General features: G+C 43.7%; 1 protein-coding gene across 2 annotated transcripts in view; it reads left to right on the top strand.

Moving 5' to 3' along the window:
- VEPH1 (ventricular zone expressed PH domain containing 1) overlaps positions 1–17,623 on the top strand; it is a 221,294-nt gene that overhangs the window by 159,309 nt on the left and 44,362 nt on the right. Inside the window, exons 12-13 of one of the 2 annotated variants that reach the window (XM_053312345.1) lie at positions 10,334–10,468; positions 17,040–17,278. In XM_053312345.1, coding sequence (XP_053168320.1) covers positions 10,334–10,468; positions 17,040–17,054 — 150 coding nt within the window. In that variant the 3' untranslated portion in view covers positions 17,055–17,278. Of the gene's footprint in view, positions 1–10,333; positions 10,469–17,039; positions 17,279–17,623 lie in introns of those variants that run through there. The other variant, XM_053312344.1, reaches the window with a different exon arrangement.

Below are 17,623 nucleotides of genomic sequence, written 5' to 3'. Positions count from 1 at the left end.
CAAATCATGGGAGCTCTTCTCACGATTGGTGAGAAGAGCTGCGGGGAGAGCGGGTTACACTCACCCTCCCTGCAGACGGTCTCCTCTCCTTTCCTGGGTGGATGGATAACCCACCCAGATGAGCGGTGGCTCCCACGTCAGCTCCAAGGGTCAGGGTGCTGGGAAGTGCTGCCCCCCTGGAGCTCTCGGAGCCCCCGAGTGTGCGGTGCATTATTTGGATCCCCCGCCCCAGGTGTGCCAGCCACAGTTGCAAGCAGCTGCAGCTGACACACAAGAAGAAAAATGAGGTTAAGAGAATGCTCACTCCCTTAACCTCATTTTGAAGGGGGCTACTTAGTTGGGTTTGCCACCGTGTAGCCACTGGGATTGGGCCCAATTCTGGTGGTTCACATGAGCGTGCAGGGGCTGGGCTCCCTTAGCCCGGTTTTGCACGCGTGTATGAATAGTCTCCTGGTTTCAAGGAGCCAGTATTATAGCTGTAGCAGACTTGGGTTCAGTATTGTGATCATTGTGATTCTCTATAATTACTAAAGCTTCTTTACATTTTTTTAGCTTCAGTTCTGTGATCTTTCTGTTGTTTTTAATTATTTTACATCAAGGTTGTTCTTACGATCAGCCAAAACTGGGGTAGGTGAGCCAAACCCTGTCTTGGCTGATCGTAAGAACCACTGGGAGCAACACAGGAGGTAAATTTTTACAGCCTTCCTCTCCACGTGCCCCATGCCCTTTCTTACTAATTGTGGTTGTTGGCACAATCTTGTAAAATTGTGGTTGTTGGCACAAGGAATTTCATTTGATTTTCCAGTCATAGTGGAAACGGAAATAAACTTCACAATAGTATATAGAATATACAGCCCATGTTAAACCAAGTTAATATTATTGGTGGATTTTTCTTTTTTACTAGGAGAAATACAGCATTTGTATTTTGACTCCTGTCTACACCATAGTCTAAATACAGTATGAATAACAGACGGTACAAATGAAAAGCAAGACATTGCTCAGTTTTGCTATTTCATGTCCACTGAGAGAAAATATATTAGTGTGCAGTGTTTATCTGCACATTATTCCAAGAATCCAGCCCAATTTCAGTGCTGTCAAAATTTTTGTACATGCATCTCCAGAAATGAGATATGAGATCAAGATGCAGTGGTGACATTTAGGGGGTACTTGCTTACCTCCCCCCATTGCAGACCACACATCGCTATTTCTCAAGAGTACTCGAGGTTAATGTGAAGTATAAAAAATTAACCACAACAAATGCTCTTGAAATATATTTATCAGTTTAATCTTGGAGGTAGCAAAGAGAAAGCCTTTAAATCTGCTGTAAAGCTCCTCCCCCCACCCCCGCAGCATGGAATATCTATGTCTATTCTCTTTGACTTACAAAGATGTCTTCTTTACTGGAGGCTGTCCTCTCACAGTAATCCAAATTTCTCTGATATATTTTTTCATGTTCTGAAAGTATAAACATAGCATGTTCTGTCCCTAAGATAGTTTTAGACTCTGGGGAGCATGGGAAACTGTAAGATTCTTTTGATACTGGAAGTTCTTCATGCCCCACCCCTTCCTCCTTATTTTTCCCTGGCCACTCCTGACACTTCTGGCTTTCACAAATGTCAGTGGCAGCTGCATTTCAGTATAGCAATTTTGTTTGATAAAGACTGAAGTAAGTTGTGCCATCGAGTCAGTGTCGACTCCTGGCAACCACAGAGCCATGTGGTTTTCTTTGGTAGAATACAGGAGGGGTTTACCATTGCCATATCCCATGCAGTATGAGATGATGCCTTTCAGCATCTTCCTATATTGCTGCTGCTCGATATGTGAAGAAACATTCCCCAAACCCTGGCATGCCGACAGCAGTGGCAGGAGGAAACATCAGCTCACAGCTTAACTTTCCTTGCTGTGCTAGCACCCATGGGGAATTTTCTGTTTGCATTTCTAACTGAGACCATGGTTCAGCAAAACACTTGTGCCTCATGCTTACTTTGAGTATCCGCCACTGAAGTCAACAATAAGCTAAACTTTAAATATTTAAGTGGATTTGTGTACTCTTTGCAAAGATCTCATAGTGTATTGTTGCTCCTGAAGAATCAGAAAAGGTCTTAACTCCTCCAAGACAGAATAAAGAAGCTAAGGGTAGGAGAGTGTTTCTGTGAGAGTACCTCTCTAGGCTGGGAGAGGTAAAATAAGTGAAGTAGCCCTAAATAATTTGAGTGAACCTGAACATAGTTTGAATAGTGGAAGGAGAAAACTAGGAAACAAACAAAAGACAGGGAGGAGGAATTAAAAGAGGATGTATCTCAAGGGGATAACACTGAAGGAGATCCAAATGGAAATACAAAGATGAATGGAAATGAATCTGGAAAAACACATGCATTGAAAAATGAGATCAAAGACTGATGCTTGGAGAAACTATCAGACAAAAATAGTTAAATACTGATGAAAATCAGTAATGAGGGAAACGGATACTTTTAAAAGATATGCAAAGTAAGCATTAAAGTAGATGTGACAAACTGATTTAAAAAGTATTTGAGATTTCTTGCAAAGAGAAATATCTGAGGTTTTTTTCAGATGGTTTTGACAGTTTCTTTGTATCTCTGTGTTAAATACATCATTGTCTTTTCTTGTTTAAAGTTTTGGTAAGAACTAATCTGCCTACTTTCCTTTCAATATAATCTTAATTGATAATTACCATCCTCACAAGTTAACCCACTTCAGCCATCTTGAATTGGTGTGGATGACATCATCAAAAACTATGCTGTTGCAGTCCCTATGTGCCACTCACTAAAACTGTACCAAAATTGGTTCAAATCAGATGGTCCACAAGTTAGCCCACTTGCGCCTCAAACATTCATGTGTCCACCATATTTAATTGGGGGGATGACATTATCACATACTATGCCATTGAGGCAAGCCCTTAATGTCCCTACAGCTGTAGCAAATTTGGTTCATATTGGTTAGATGGTTCACAAGTTAGCCCACTTGTGCCTCAAACATTCATACGTCTGCCATCTTGAACTGGGATGGATGGCATCATCGCAAACTATGCCATTGAGGGGTTCCTATGTGTCCCTACAGCTGCAGCAAAGTTGGTTCAAATCAGGCAGTTCACAAGTTAACACATTTGCACTAAAATGTTTATGCATCCACCATCTTGAACTGGGGTGGATGACATCATCACAAACTATGCCGTTGAGGGGTCCCTCTATGTCCCTTCAACTGTACCCAATTTGGTTCATATTGGTCCAAGCATTGCTAAGTTGATGGGGACACATACACACATACAAAATTCCAGGTGATCTCATAAGTTTACTTTCCTTAAGGATAGTAGGCTTTAAAAGTAGCATTTGTGGGGGTCTCAGACTGGTTTGAGACCATGGCACCTGCCCCATGGTCCCAATGAAGATTGTGTCTCCTGAAGCTACTATTTGTTGCAGGCAGAAAGCTGCTACTGACAGCAGGGTGTTTTTCACACAGGGCTTTTAAAGGCCTTTAGTTTGCATCTCTTCCAGAATGGAGGGGGTGCATTCACATACCGGTATCTGGCAGAGTTACCCTGAAGTCCCTGCGTGCTATAGGGTAACACTTCACACACAATTCAAAGTTTTCACTGCATGTTAGAGTGTAGCCGATTTATATCTGGGGTAAAAAATCCACTTTTTCCGTCAGGTTTTTGGGACAACTTTGAGTTCGCAGTAATGCCTCACAGTAAATCTGTGTTAAAGCCTTCTGTTGGGAAACCTCCAGTAGCAGCTCTGGGAAGGCAATTTTCCTTTGGACCATGCATGGGGGAAAAGGGGTTAACCTCCCACATGCTTACACCTGTGGCTTCCAGCGGCATCTGGTGGGCCACTGTGAGAAACAGGATGCTGGACTAGATGGGCCTTGGGCCTGATCCAGCAGGGCTGTTCTTATGTAAAAGTCCCCTGTGGTTGCTTTTTTTTTAAAAAAAGAGACAATCACAGGGAGAATCTGCTGAAGATGCAAATGTTGGGGAAAGGGGACCAGTGAGTGTAATGCGATTTCATTCTTCCCTCTGCACTGTCAGTATACATAGAAGGAAGGTATGGGTAGGACTTCTAACTGGTTTAATGCTCATCTCTACCCAAGGAACCCTGGAAATTGTAGTGTGTGTGTGTGTGTGTGTGTGTGTGTGTGTGTGTGTGTATGTGTGATATAAGCAACAGATAAAACATTAAAACGCCTCTTTAAACCCCGGTTCAGAGCATCCACTGCCTCCTGTCTGCTGACTTAGAAGATAGGTAGATCTGGGTGTCATCTGCATATTGATACCACTGCAGCCCACTCCTGTGGATGACCACTCCCAGTGGTTTCATGTAGATGTTAAATAGCATAGGGGACAGAATAGATCCCTGTGGCACCCCATAGGCCAAACGTCAAGGGATGGAACAGGTGTCCCCCCTCACCAGCTTCTGAATACAACCCTCCAGGTAGGAGTGGAGCCACCATATAACCATACCCTCAAGTCCCAATCCGGAGAGATGACACAGAAGGATACCATGGCCAATGGTATTGAAAGCCACTGAGAGGTCTAGGAGAATCAGCAGAGTCACGCTCCCTCTGTCTATCTCTTAGCGTAGATCATCCTCCAGGGCAACCAAAACAGTTTCTATCCCATATCCAGGCCGGAAGCCAGACTGGAAAGAATCTAAGTAATCAGATTCATCCAGGGCTGTCTAGAGCTGAAATGCTACCACGCTCTCCAACTCCTTGCCCAAGAAGGGGAGGTTAGACACTGGTTGAAAGTTATTTAAATCAAGTGCACCTCAATTTTTTGTCTCACTTTTGATAAAACATAATTGTGCATTGAGTAGATAGAAACTGCAGCTAGATTAGATTAGACAGAAACTGTTGCTAGATTATCTCCTCATAGCTCCTCAAGACACTTTTCTTCTGTCATGATTTTGCTGCTTATGGCCAATCATTATTATTTATTCCTTTGTGTGTTTCATACCAAAAGAAATATAGAAGAGTTCTGACTGAGTTAATTATTAGGTGTTTGGCAAAAAAAAACCCCAATATTGAAGGCCTAATCAGCAAAAGTAACAATATTAATAATTTTCATGCCAACATTCATCTTCACAGTTCAGAGCATGTGCTTCAATGCATTAGCTAATTAATGATCTCACCGTTTCAGGCAAAGTAGGGAATCTAAAATTGAGAGTTAAGGGTGTTGTTGTTTGAGATACTCTGCTCAAATGGAGGGTGCTGCTGATCCAGTAAAAGAGACGGGCATGATTGTTTCAACCTATATGGTTTCAGTATTTACATACACATATACCCAGTGGTGTAAGAATCAAGGGGATCATAGTTTACAGAGACCGAGAGAGTTTACAGAGACTGTTTTATCTGCTGCTTATATCTGGTAGGGTTTGTTTTGTTTTGTTTTTTGTTTTCAGCTTTTAGCTTTCTATTAATCACTTTTAATTCAAACCTTTCAAAATTTATAAATTTTAAATGTGGTTTTAGCCTAGCATTTTAACTTGTTTAACTTTATTAATCTTTTACTTTACATTGTATCTGTTTTGTTGATGTTGTGAGCCACCCCGAGCAATAATGTACTGGAGGGGCGGGATATAAATATTTTAAATAAAATAAATACAATAAAAACAATGCCTCTCTCTTTTACTTTCAACAGTAAAAACTATAAGCTCATTCTCATTATTATGAATAGGTTAGAAGAAGCCTCTTACTCTAGTTCGGGAGCTGTATGCATTCCCATTTGCTGCTCATCTGTGGGTTAAGAATGAGATTGGAGGTGCCAGCAGTGATTGCTAAGCAACAGCTGGGTCAGAGGACTCCCTCCGACCCAGCAGCTGTACCCAGGTCTTTAACAAGGTAGGCAGGAAAGCCCTCCAATAGCTGCTGGCACCTCCAACCTTGTTTTTAGTGCACAGACAAGCAGAAAAAGGGGGCATGCAAAATGCGCAAAACATTCCTACCACAAAATGTTTTTACTCAAATGGCAGCCTCAAGACTGCCATTTTGGAGGCCTGTTTTTCCTTTGCTGATTGATTTTCTGGCACTGGCTTCCTATTGGCTTGCGATCTCCTTGCTTCTTGGTTGGTTTGTTATCATACTCATCAGTTGTTGCCATGGGCAACTGCGCCCACATTGCCTGGGGGGAGGGGGGAGTAGGGAGGGAGGAACACTTTTGGAGGGAATTTCAAAATGTATTCAAAGGGACTAGGAGGCAGAGAGAGCCCTTATGAAGCAGAGGATACATCAGGAGTCAGAGAGGAGGGAGGAAAGAGGAAGGAATGTTTAATTTTATGGTTTGCTTTTGTCAACACTGAGTATATGCTGTGCTATTGCTGCTATAATTGTTTTGCTGGATCTCAGATTGATAAAGGGGGAACAAAAAAGGAGGGAGTTTCAAATGTATTCAGAGTAGGGGTGTGCACAGAACCGCCACACTGCGCTCTGGCACTGGGGTGGGGGGTCGCTTTAAGAGTGGCGGGTGGGTTTACTTACCCCTCCCGCCGCTTTCTGCTGTGGCGCCGTAATTTGTAGAGTAATTGGGGCGGCAGGATAGCTCCCTGCCGCCCCTTCCCCGCTGCGGCTCTGCAAAACTCCCAGTAATGCTTTGCACGCGTGCACATTGTGCGCGCACTTCACGTCACTGATGTGCCCTCGCGCAAAGCATTACTGGGAGCTTTGCAGAGCCGCAGCGGGGAAGGGGCGGCAGGGAGCTATCCTGCCGCCCCCATTACTCTACAAATTACGGTGCCACAGCGGAAAGCGGCGGGAGGGGTAAGTAAACCCTCCCGCCGCTCTTAAAGCGACCCCCAATCCGACCCACCTAGGTCCGGACAGGTCCGGAGGCCTTTTCAATGGCCTCCGGACCGGTCCGGGCCCATCCCTAATTCAGAGGGAGGCAGAGCCCTTGAATCAGGAGAGGAGGAAGGAATCAAGGAAGGTTTGATTTTGTGGTTTTCTTTTCTCAGCATTGATTATAACGCTGAGCTACCTATTGCTGCTGTTATCTATCTGGTTTTGCTGGGTCTCAGACTGACAAAGGCAGAACTTGGGTGCCTTCCTTCCTTAAGTTGTGGTTTTGGTTTGGTCTGTTTGTAAGATGGTGTTGTGGTGAGAAATGGTCTGTACCAGCTCAGGTAGGAGTGTGTGTGTGTGTGTGTGTGTGTGTGTGTGTGTGTGTGTGTGTGTGTGTGTGTGTTTGAGCTCACAGCTTGATGATTGCTGTGATGAGCTCCATGTCTGGCCTTGGACTAACTTGTGCTTCACTCACTGCTCTGGTCTGCTCTGCAAACTGAATTGCAAGGTGTACTCACTCAGTCAAAATGTAGCTGAAGACATTGCTGTAGTTGAGCTTATGGTTATGCTTGCTGGCATAAGCAAGGTGCATAATGGTGTGTGAGAGAGCAACTTGTGCTGATGATGCTACTGCAGCATGGGCACTGTGGCTGGCAGTGGATTCTGGGTCAGTGACAGGGGCAGAGCCACCATTAGGCAAATGATTTCAAAGAACCCCAGCCACCGCCAATCAGGGGCCGCTCCTCAAGGCCCTGACACCTCCAAAATCAGCCAGCACTGCATTCACAGTGTTACCGTAGCGACTCTCCCTGCCTTTTAAAGACAGGAAGAGTCACTCTGGCCATGCTGTCAACACAGCACTGGCTGATTTAGCTCCCAAATGGGGCCATGAGACCCTGTTTGGGAGTGAAGCCCCACCCCCTGTTTCTAACATATGCAGAGGCGTATCTAGGGAAAATAGCACCTAGGGCAAGCACTGAAATTGCGCCCCCTGTCCAAACATCTCACACCCATCTTTCAGATAACTTTACCATAATATCAGCTGAAAAATACTGATATTTCAAGCTCGTTAATCTTTTAATCTTTCAAAAACTATTTAGCAGTGGATGTAGCCAGACAAAAAAATACCGGAAAACTACAAATTTCAGTATGCTGGGGCTCATGAAATATCCAAATACTATGTGGAGGTGTACTTGGAAAACTAAACAGAAGTGCCTGTCTAATTCTCTACTATGCATTGTAGCATCACTATTACATAAGTTTTAAAAATCAATGGAGAATTTGACTTTTCTCAGATACTCTGTAAATAATTAAAGGATATGCAGAGTAAACTGTGTCACTGCTTGGAATATATTCTAGACTTTCAGAAAGACAGTTAAAATGAGAGAAAGAGAGCAAGAAACTCCCAGTGGGGCTTAATACTTTCACACTGATTCAAAGACAAACTCACCATTAATAGCCATATTATTAAGACATCACATTTAACTCACTTATCACAAGAAGCAAAGTAAGAGCAAATGAATACAATCCTAGCTGATAAGCTTCAGCTCAGTATTCACAAGCCCTGATTCTCTGTACATAGTGCCAATCTGAATATGTGTACAGTGACTTATATTATATTTTAAAAAATTATTATTTTTTAAACCTGTAGCCCCTTTGGGGGGCTTCCTAAAGGCCGTGAGGGGGTCTGCAAAGGTGCCCCCTCCCCCCACTGGCCTCTAGGGCCTCACAGGGACCATTTGAGCATGTGCGGTGGCCATTTTTAAAAATAACTTTTTTTAAAAAAAATGGCTGCTGAAAACAAGATGGCCGCCACACATGCTCAAATGGCCTCTGTGAGTCCTGGCATGGCCTAGGGCCTCACAGAGGCCATTTGAGCATGCACAGTGGCCATTTTGGTTTTGTTGGCCATTTTTAATTTTTTGTTTATTTTCAAAAATGGCGCCCCCCCTTAAAGTGGTGCCCAGGGCACGTGCCCTGCCTGCCCTACCCTAGATACGCCCCTGGACATATGATGCAGGGTGTGTGGCTAAGCCTGCCCTGCATTATATGTCGGATTCAGGGGCGGGTGTGTGTGTATGTGTGTGTGTGTGTGTGTGTGTGTGTGTGTGCAGCAGCGGCAGAACCTGGACCACTGCTTGGCTCCCTCCATGCCTGGTCAGTTATTCTTTTTTGGCCTTCTTTGGGCTGTCTCTGAAATGTGTGTTCTCAATCCTTGTTGGGAAGGACAGCATGTAAGTGTGCTGTGATGTGTGGCAATTTCTTTTGCCCTTAGGGAACAATGAGGACTCAAAACACCCCATTCTCCCCCTGCGGGTGACTGCTAGGGGCACCACAGCAGGTTGGGTGTTGGGGCATAATGGGTGCTACCCACCACCCAACCCATAGAGCAATCGGGCAATTAGGTGATTGTTAATGATTTTTTAAATCTTATCTGGGTCATTCCAGGTCATTGCCCTACTCATCCAGATACACTTCATTGTGGGGGAAGCTGGTCTTCCTGTTGGTTTTCTTGGAGAGCTGGTCTACCCATTAAACCCAATGGGTAGACCAGCTCTCCCCAGAAAAACAGTTCGATTTCTAGGGCTGTTTTCCACCAGGAGAGCTTGTCTACCCATTGGGTTGAATGTGTAGATGAGTCCTCCAAGAAACCCAGTTGGTATAACATCTCGCCGGGGGTGGGGGCAGACAGGGGAACTGGTCTACCAATTCTCAGAGGACTGGTCTACCCATTAAACCCAATTGGTAGACCAGCTCTCCTTGGGAAAACAGTCCTTGAAATTGCACTGTTTTTCTTTGGAGTTGATCTAACCATTGGGTTTAATGGATAGGCCAGCTCTCCGCTGTAAACATGAATTGATTAAACAATTCGCAAATCAAATCATCTAATCAGCTGGCCAATGCCAGCTGCATCGATGATTCAAGATTTTGCTATTTGATTTGAGATCTAATTGAATTGCAAAATCTAATTTGTGCACATCCCTAGTACTCAGTCAAAATGTGGCTGAAGTTGCTGTAGTTGAGCATGTAGCTGTGCTTGCTGCTAAGGATGCTAAATCACAGCAACTGGGTTTAGATGACACACAGAACCATGGTTTAACAAATTAGGATTTATAGATGTGCAAGGGGAGTAGGAAATGAGAAGGGAAGGAGGAAGTGCACAGGCTCACAGAGTTCATGACTCAAAAAACTAATTAGCCCACTGAATGAGTCTCTGTATCCCTACTACACAGGGTTTTTGTGAAGACAAAACATAGTCAGCATTTAAAGTAAATGTGTTATGTAACAAATTCTGCAATCTAAAGATATATGTGTGGAATCTTCTTGCTGCAGAGAAGATTGATGCAAATGGGAACATCTCTAAAGAGCTACTACTAGAATGTACTAAACATACAGGTTTCTAAAATGTCTATCTTTCTGCTTACAATTTACATACTTTGATATCTCATTGCAAAGAGCATTTAACTGGTATTGTGACATTTGTCCTAATGAAAAACTCAATACATGAAATTTCCTTTTTTCAAATATTGTCCAACAGAGCTTGTTCCCAGAACCTTTGTCCATGCAAATTAATTCTGTGCAGGCTCTGAAAGCCTTGTGGGAGAAAACCCAGCTGAAGGGAACACACAGCTTCGAAACGGCAATGGTTCAGTCTACATTTCCACATCAGAAGGTACACTTATTTCCTTAGTGGGGAGACTTCTAGGTCATTCATATGGCAATGGATGTGATGTGTACTTCACCATATGAAAAATCTGTGCAGTAGATTTTGGGATATTGGGATCAATCATTTGCTATTCTCGAATACTTTGGTGGACCATGGCTGTGGTACATGATTAAATCCCGTATTTGTAATGCAAGTTTTTAGTTACACAAACAAGTCTAAAGAGTACATTTCTGGACTCCTTAGGCAACAGTCAATGGGTCAAACAAGATACGATGGTAATACAGCTTACATTTGACCAAGTCTCTTAGTTTTGACCAGGACAAAACAATCCCATTTTCACATAGAGGTGGCAGACACAGTAGTGGCATGAGTCTCTTGACTGACTTGCACTGCTGCTGTCACCATATCTGGAGGTTCAGGGGTCGAGCTGGCTGGGTAAACCCTCTGATAGACTGGTAGCTGATGGTTGGTGCTCAACCTGGCTGACCCCAGTGTCCACAATAAGGTAGGTGTAGGCTGCTTTTCTATGTCAAAATATGCAAAGCAGTGTACAATAAAATCAATGGCCAACATTCCAAGCAGCAGAACATTGCATTCAGGGACCCACTGGGGCTGATTGGCCACACTGTGAAGCGCTACTTCTGGACAGCTACACAACACTATTTCCATCATTTCTAACAATGCCTGGCTTACGAGAAGCTGTTTTAAGCCATTCTGCAGATGCCTTGCCAGGTAACACCAGTGGGGCTGCTTTTCCCATTGTGTAGCAGCTCCAGAGGGTCCCTAATGCCAAAGTTCTGCTGTGAAGAATGTTAGCAATAACAATAGTTAGGAACAGCACAAATAAATTGGGGGTGTATATATGTCCTATATTGATGGTTAAAGGAGCACAGGGGAAAGGGGCACTATCTCCTTCTTTACTCCATGAGGACCAAAACATGATGGTATGTGGGTTTGTTGTCTGATATTTTGTCCAGACTTGTAAATTTTGTTGCCCACTGTGGGATGTGTAACCCCTGCCCTTTTCCTGAGATCTTTCACTTTTACAGAAACTCATTTGGCCTCCCTTGAACATTCTCAGATGTTTCTCCATGTGAGGAACCCTGAAATGTATTTCAAATTCACTTTTTTGAAATTTCTGTTCCAGCCCTTCTCATGACCTCCTTGATGGCCCATTGTCTTCACTTCCATCTATGGGATAGAAAAGTATAGAAAGCATATACGTTTGACCAGAATGAGAAGGAAATCCTTTTCCAGAGAATAATTCTCCTGGCTGTTAGTCAGGATATCTGCCTTTGGAGCAGGAATTACAAAATGTACTTCTTTTGTTTGGGTAGTTTCTTTCATTTTTATTGCCTGAAGTAACTTTTCTAACAATTTGCATACACACACACTTCTTCTTCTTCTTCTTCTTATTATTATTATTATTAATTCAATTTCTATACCGCCCTTCCAAAAATTGCTCAGGGCGGTTTACACAGAGAAATAATAAATAAATAAGATGGCTCCCTGTCCCCAAAGGGCTCACATTCTAAAAAACACACAAGATAGACACCAGCAACAGTCACTGGAGGTACTGTGCTGGGGGTGGATAGGGCCATTTACTCTCCCCCTGCTAAATAAAGAGAATCATCACAGTAAAAGGCACCTCTTTGCCCAGTTAGCAGGGGATTAGATTTCATATCTAATATTCAGGGAAAGGGCCATAGCACAGTGGTCGAATCCATACTTTGCATCCAGAAGGTATCAGCTTCAATCCTAGACATCTCCAGTTAAAAGGATTGGGTATAAAGAAATGGGAAATGCCCCCACCTGAGATCCTGAAAAGTCGGTTTCATATGTTCATTATGTAACTTCAGGCAGAGTTAGTCTTGTGCTGTTATTACAGTGTCTAGTGTTTGTTGCTCTCTATATTTATATTATTTCAGATAAACAGTAGATAAGGTGGCACAATCATTCCTAGACTGCAGAATACTGCATAAGGGTGAATATTTGACTAATTAGGTTAGTCACAAGTGCACAAGACAGATGTGAAACAACTCTCCACCACCACTAAACCCCAGCACCACTTAAGATATACTGCCTCTTGCTGTGGAGGTTCCTTTTAGCCATTGTGACTGATATCACTTGATCTGCACATCCTCTGTGAATTGGGGGATAGTGGCAGAGAAGTAAACAGGAGTTAAGATTCTGAGCTATACAGTGTTTGCATTTATGTCATTGGAATTGTGCTTTGAAAGACCTTTGGGTTTTGCCCCTAATCCCATACACATGCTATTGATATGTGGGTGGAAATTGCAAGTGGTACGTGGCTTTTGTTCTCATTTACAAAAGAAAGAAGAGTTGGAAATGCCAGACTAAGAGGAAGCTGCCATAATGAATTGTTTAGTTGCCTTTGGAAAGGCACATAGTTGTGGGATACAGCTTGGACTCCAGTAGAGCAATGAACTAGCGCATGCTCTGTTCTCGCAACCTTTGCCCTTCTGAAAGGTTACTGTTTCAAAGCAATTACATTTTCAAAGATTGTAAAGAATAGGGTTTCAAAGCCAAAGCAAAGATTTCTGGTCAAAGCTATTAATCTTTAATTGGGGTTCATGCAAGTGACCAGCATGGAATTTGTCTAAAACAAAAACATATTTGAGTTAAGTCTTGACTGCCTACAATTATCCTTTTTCAAAACACACACACACATACACACACATGCAGAACTTAAAACTGCATAATTGAAACCAAGCAATGAGAGATTGTTTCTAAAACCTCTACTGATATTTTGACTGTTAGAAAGCCAAAGATCCAGAAAAACTGTACCCTGATAACTGGGCAAAAAGGCACTTTTAAAAGTGGTAATTCTGTTATATTTAAAGGGGGAAGAGCAGCTGGCCCTATCTAGTCCCAGCACAGCAACTTTGCAGTGCTCTTGCTGGTGTCCACCTTTTGTTTCTATTTAGACTGTGCTTTAGGGATGTGCATGTATCATTGATTTGAAAGGTGTGGTGGGGAGACTTTAAGAGAGAGGAGAGCTCCTTTGCCTGATCGCTCCTCTGCCTGTACCTGCTCCTGTACCTGCACTTCTGTTGCTCGCTGCAGCAAGAAGCTGCAGCGTCACACTCCCCAGCACTCCTCACATGCTCCGCAAATGTGTGGAGGCCATGTGCGTGCCGCCACCGCATGAGGGGTGCTGGGGAACATGACTCTGTAGCCTCTTGCTGCAGCGCATGGCAGAGAAGCAGGTACAGACCTGCTCTCCTCACTCTTAATGGTTCTTCACTGCACCTTTTGAATAATTGATTTGTGCATATCTCTACTGTGAGAGGAGAGCTGGTCTTGTGGTAGCAAACTTGACTTGTCCCCTTATAGCTAAGCAGGGTCTGCCCTGGTTGCATATGAATGGGAGTCTAGAAGTGTGAGCACTGTAAGCTATTCCCCTTAGGGGATGGAGCCACTCTGGGAAGAGCAGAAGGTTTCAAGTTCCCTCCCTGGCAGCATCTCCAATATAGGGCTGAGAGAGATTCCTGCCTGCAGCCTTGGAGAAGCCGCTGCCAGTCTATGAAGACAATACTGAGCTAGATAGACCAATGGTCTGACTCAGTATATGGCAGCTTCCTATGTTCCTATGTCCTTCCCCCTGGGACAGGGATCCATCCTATTCTCTTTTTCTATGTAAACTGCTTTGTGAACTTGTTTTTGTTGAAAAATGATAGTATATTAAATGTTTTTAATACTAACAGTAATAATAGGCTGAGAAAGATATACTTTAGTCAAGGAGTTCCCTTAGGCACACACCAGAGCTTAGAGGACAAAAAGATGGGTGGGCACCAATGCAGAAAATACAAAAAGAGAACAACTCCCAAGCTGCACTAGAGACAATGGCTGACATTTAGACTAATGAAGCACAAGTGCTTCTGAAGAGTTCAGTGAACTCAGTTCCACAATCCATACAGTAAGAGGGTTTTTTGGACAACCTTCCCTTCCCCCAGAATCACTCTGAGCCACCCAAGAAATGTCCTTGAGGACTGTGCATCCTGCAGGGACATATTTTCAGTTGGAAACAAAGCACTTCTGGGAGAATGGGAGGTTGTCTAATCTGCCTTACCCCGCCCCCCCCCCCCCCGCAATGTAAGCACCATTGCAGTTAGCACTGGTACAACACTGGTGCATCTCCCATTACACCAGTGCTTCATTAGTCTGAATGTCAGCCAGTTTTTACTAAGAGGCATAGCACATTTCTACTCTTCTTCAGGGCATGGTTAAAACAAAGCAGCCTTCTGAATGATGTCAAAGCAATTGACGTGAGTTTTGGGCGGTATAAAAATATGTTAAATAAAATAAATAAATAATTTCCAAGGGCTTGGACATCCATTGTGGAATTCTAACTTTTTTTCCCCTGAACAGTACCATGTTGCAAAATGCTTTCGGAAGCTCCCTCAGATACTTAATCATGGGACATATGCTCCAGCTGTCCCCTATTTAAAAGGGGTACTCTGTATTTTCTGGCCCCTTTCAAATCGCTGCCTGACAGGTTGAGGAAATTTACTCAGAGTAGTCCCATGGAAATTAAAAGGACATGTTAGGCAATGGGACTGCTTTGGAACTACTTTTAGAGGTGCTTCACATGATCCACGTGAAGCGCCGGATGGGGTTCGGCTTAGCCCGCTCTCCCCACAGACGAGCAGTCTCTTGTTGCTGGGCAGCTGGATTGTTGCTGTGCACTGCCCCACCCCCGAACCCTGCGCGAGTTCCCCCTCCCCTCTCCCCCCACCCGAGTGTGTCAGCCATGGCTGACACACAATCAAACTAATGAGGTTAACGGAGCGCTCACTTGGTTAACCTCATTTAGGGGGAGGGGTTGTTAGGTGAGCTAGCCACCGGGGAACCACAGCGAGCCTGGAGGTTCCCATGATTGATCAAAACTGGGCTGGGCTGCATTAGCCCAGTTTTGATCAATCATGAGAATAGTGTCTTAGTTATTTTCCTCACCGTGCTCCTATTTTTGCCTTTAGACAACATTAAAATGTGTTGTTAGGACTTGCCACAATTGTCATTCTTCAGGGTTCAGCTCCCTCCCCAGAGCCTCCAGAAATAAAATCTCTCAGGGGAAGGGGTGCGGATGCTTCTTGCTCACTCACATGAGTTGTGGTCTAGACACACAGCATAACGAAGTGGGAGGGTTCTGAGGTGGGAGAGTGGCTCATACCACTTCAGACTGCAGGTGGGTCCCTATCAAATGCTCCTCATTAAAAAATGCCTGCAAGTAAAAAAAAGAAGCATATTGGTTCTAGCCATACCCATTCCTTGCTATGCTAGTTTTCTGCTTACTGGGAGTTTTGTTGTGTTTTAACATGGGGAGCATTCAAAGTGTTCTTATACCTACAGTCTAAAAAGGTATGGTCTGTTCTACCACCCCAGGACTTAACCACCACATTCTCATTCTCACCTCATTTTCCTGAATTTGTAGGTCAAGCCTAAGTGCACACGCATTAACACTAAGGTGTCATTCATTCAGTGAACAGCCTGTCAGTTCACATTCTACAGCTGCTTAAGAATCTTGAATCTTCCTTCCAAAGCTGCTTTTCATCTGTGAGGGGAAAGATATGAGGTCCCTCTATCTTGCCCTTATCTTTCCCCTAGGGCAGGCCTGCTCAACTTCTGCAGATGTTGGCCTACAACTCCCATAATTCCCGGCTGTTGGCTGCTATGGCTAGGGATTATGGGAGTTGTAGTCCAAAAACAGCTGGGGGGCCAAAGTTGAGCAGGCCTGCCCTAGGGGTTAGAAAGCAGCTTGGGGAGGGTAATTTTGAGCTGAGAAATGACCAGAGGGGAAAGGGTTAAGCCATCTCTCTCTTGCGCTATGGCCACCCACATCCTCCCATAGTACTTTGCCTTTGGGATTTATTTTAGAAAAAAAGTACTAATCTTTAGGTGTAATTTCCATTATTTGGAAAACCAGTTGTGTAGAAAAATCCACAAGGGGGTCTATGTCGTCTGGAACAACAGCATTGCTCGTAGGAAACAGCAAAGAAGACAGAATATATCACCATCTGGAAGTACCCTCTCTGCCCTTCCCCACTCAGACTCATAGGTTACTCTAGCTCATTTTGAAAAAAAAATTGAGAGGGGAAAACGCACAGAACTCTATGTAGCATGTAATTTAAACATTAGAAATAGTGACTGTCATACTGCACAATGTAATGTAATGTTTGCACAATTGCACGAGAACAGTTGCACAAGCACAAAAATAGTGCAGATGGAGATGTGTGACAGTGTAGCCATTATATATAATGACTGCACTGTCACATAACTCTGCGCAACAACTGCACAGATGTTACATTCCACCGCGTGCATAATGTTGCGCAGTATGTCAGTCACAGTGCTTGATTGAAGGAACCAGTAAGATGAAGGAAATGATTTAAGAAAGAGACATCCTTCTTGAACAGAATTCTTTTTCCAAGTATGTCATATAAAATACCCCAAATACATCAGCTATGTAGCAAGCACAAGAGTTATCACACTAAAATGTACTAGTTGCATAATCACACTACTGTTTAACATGTGGGCCTGGCCTGTTGCTTCCTTTCAGGAAAAAAATACGTAGCTTCCCTCTCGTAACAGCTGTGGTGTTTTGCAAAACTGGACTATGCTAAGCCTTTGTAGAAAACAAGACTTTGGAAACTTCTTCTAGAATCACACAGCGAATCTCAGTTTGACAGCAGAGCTTCTGAAGGGTTTTTGTTTTGTTTTGTTTTGTTTTTGCTGATGCTGGGAGGTCCCAGATGCTAAGAAGGGGAGAAGCCTATTGTGTTCTGGCTGTCGCTTAAAGCAGTGGCATAAACTCATCTCACAGGCCAAACCAGACATAATGATAACAAACCTGTGTCATTAAATGCTGTTCACTCCAACTATGTATAAAGGCTGCTTTAAAAAGAGTAAAAGTACACGCTGTCCATTACTGCTTACTGCCCACAGCCTCTTTTTTCTCAGCTGGACTCATTTCTGGCATCAGAGCCTAGCAGCAGGGATGACTCCAAGAGGCAGCAAGGAGTCACAGGTCCTCCTCTTGAAATATTTCCCACTCCCCCATCCACCAGACTGGAACTTGACAGCAAAGTGTTAGATAATACACTCACAGAAGCCATTCACATGTGCAGGCAAAACTGGGCTAAG

This window comes from Hemicordylus capensis, chromosome 3 (assembly GCF_027244095.1).
Source record: "Hemicordylus capensis ecotype Gifberg chromosome 3, rHemCap1.1.pri, whole genome shotgun sequence".
Classification (NCBI taxonomy): domain Eukaryota; kingdom Metazoa; phylum Chordata; class Lepidosauria; order Squamata; family Cordylidae; genus Hemicordylus; species Hemicordylus capensis.
This window is presented reverse-complemented; position numbering and strand designations above follow the sequence as displayed.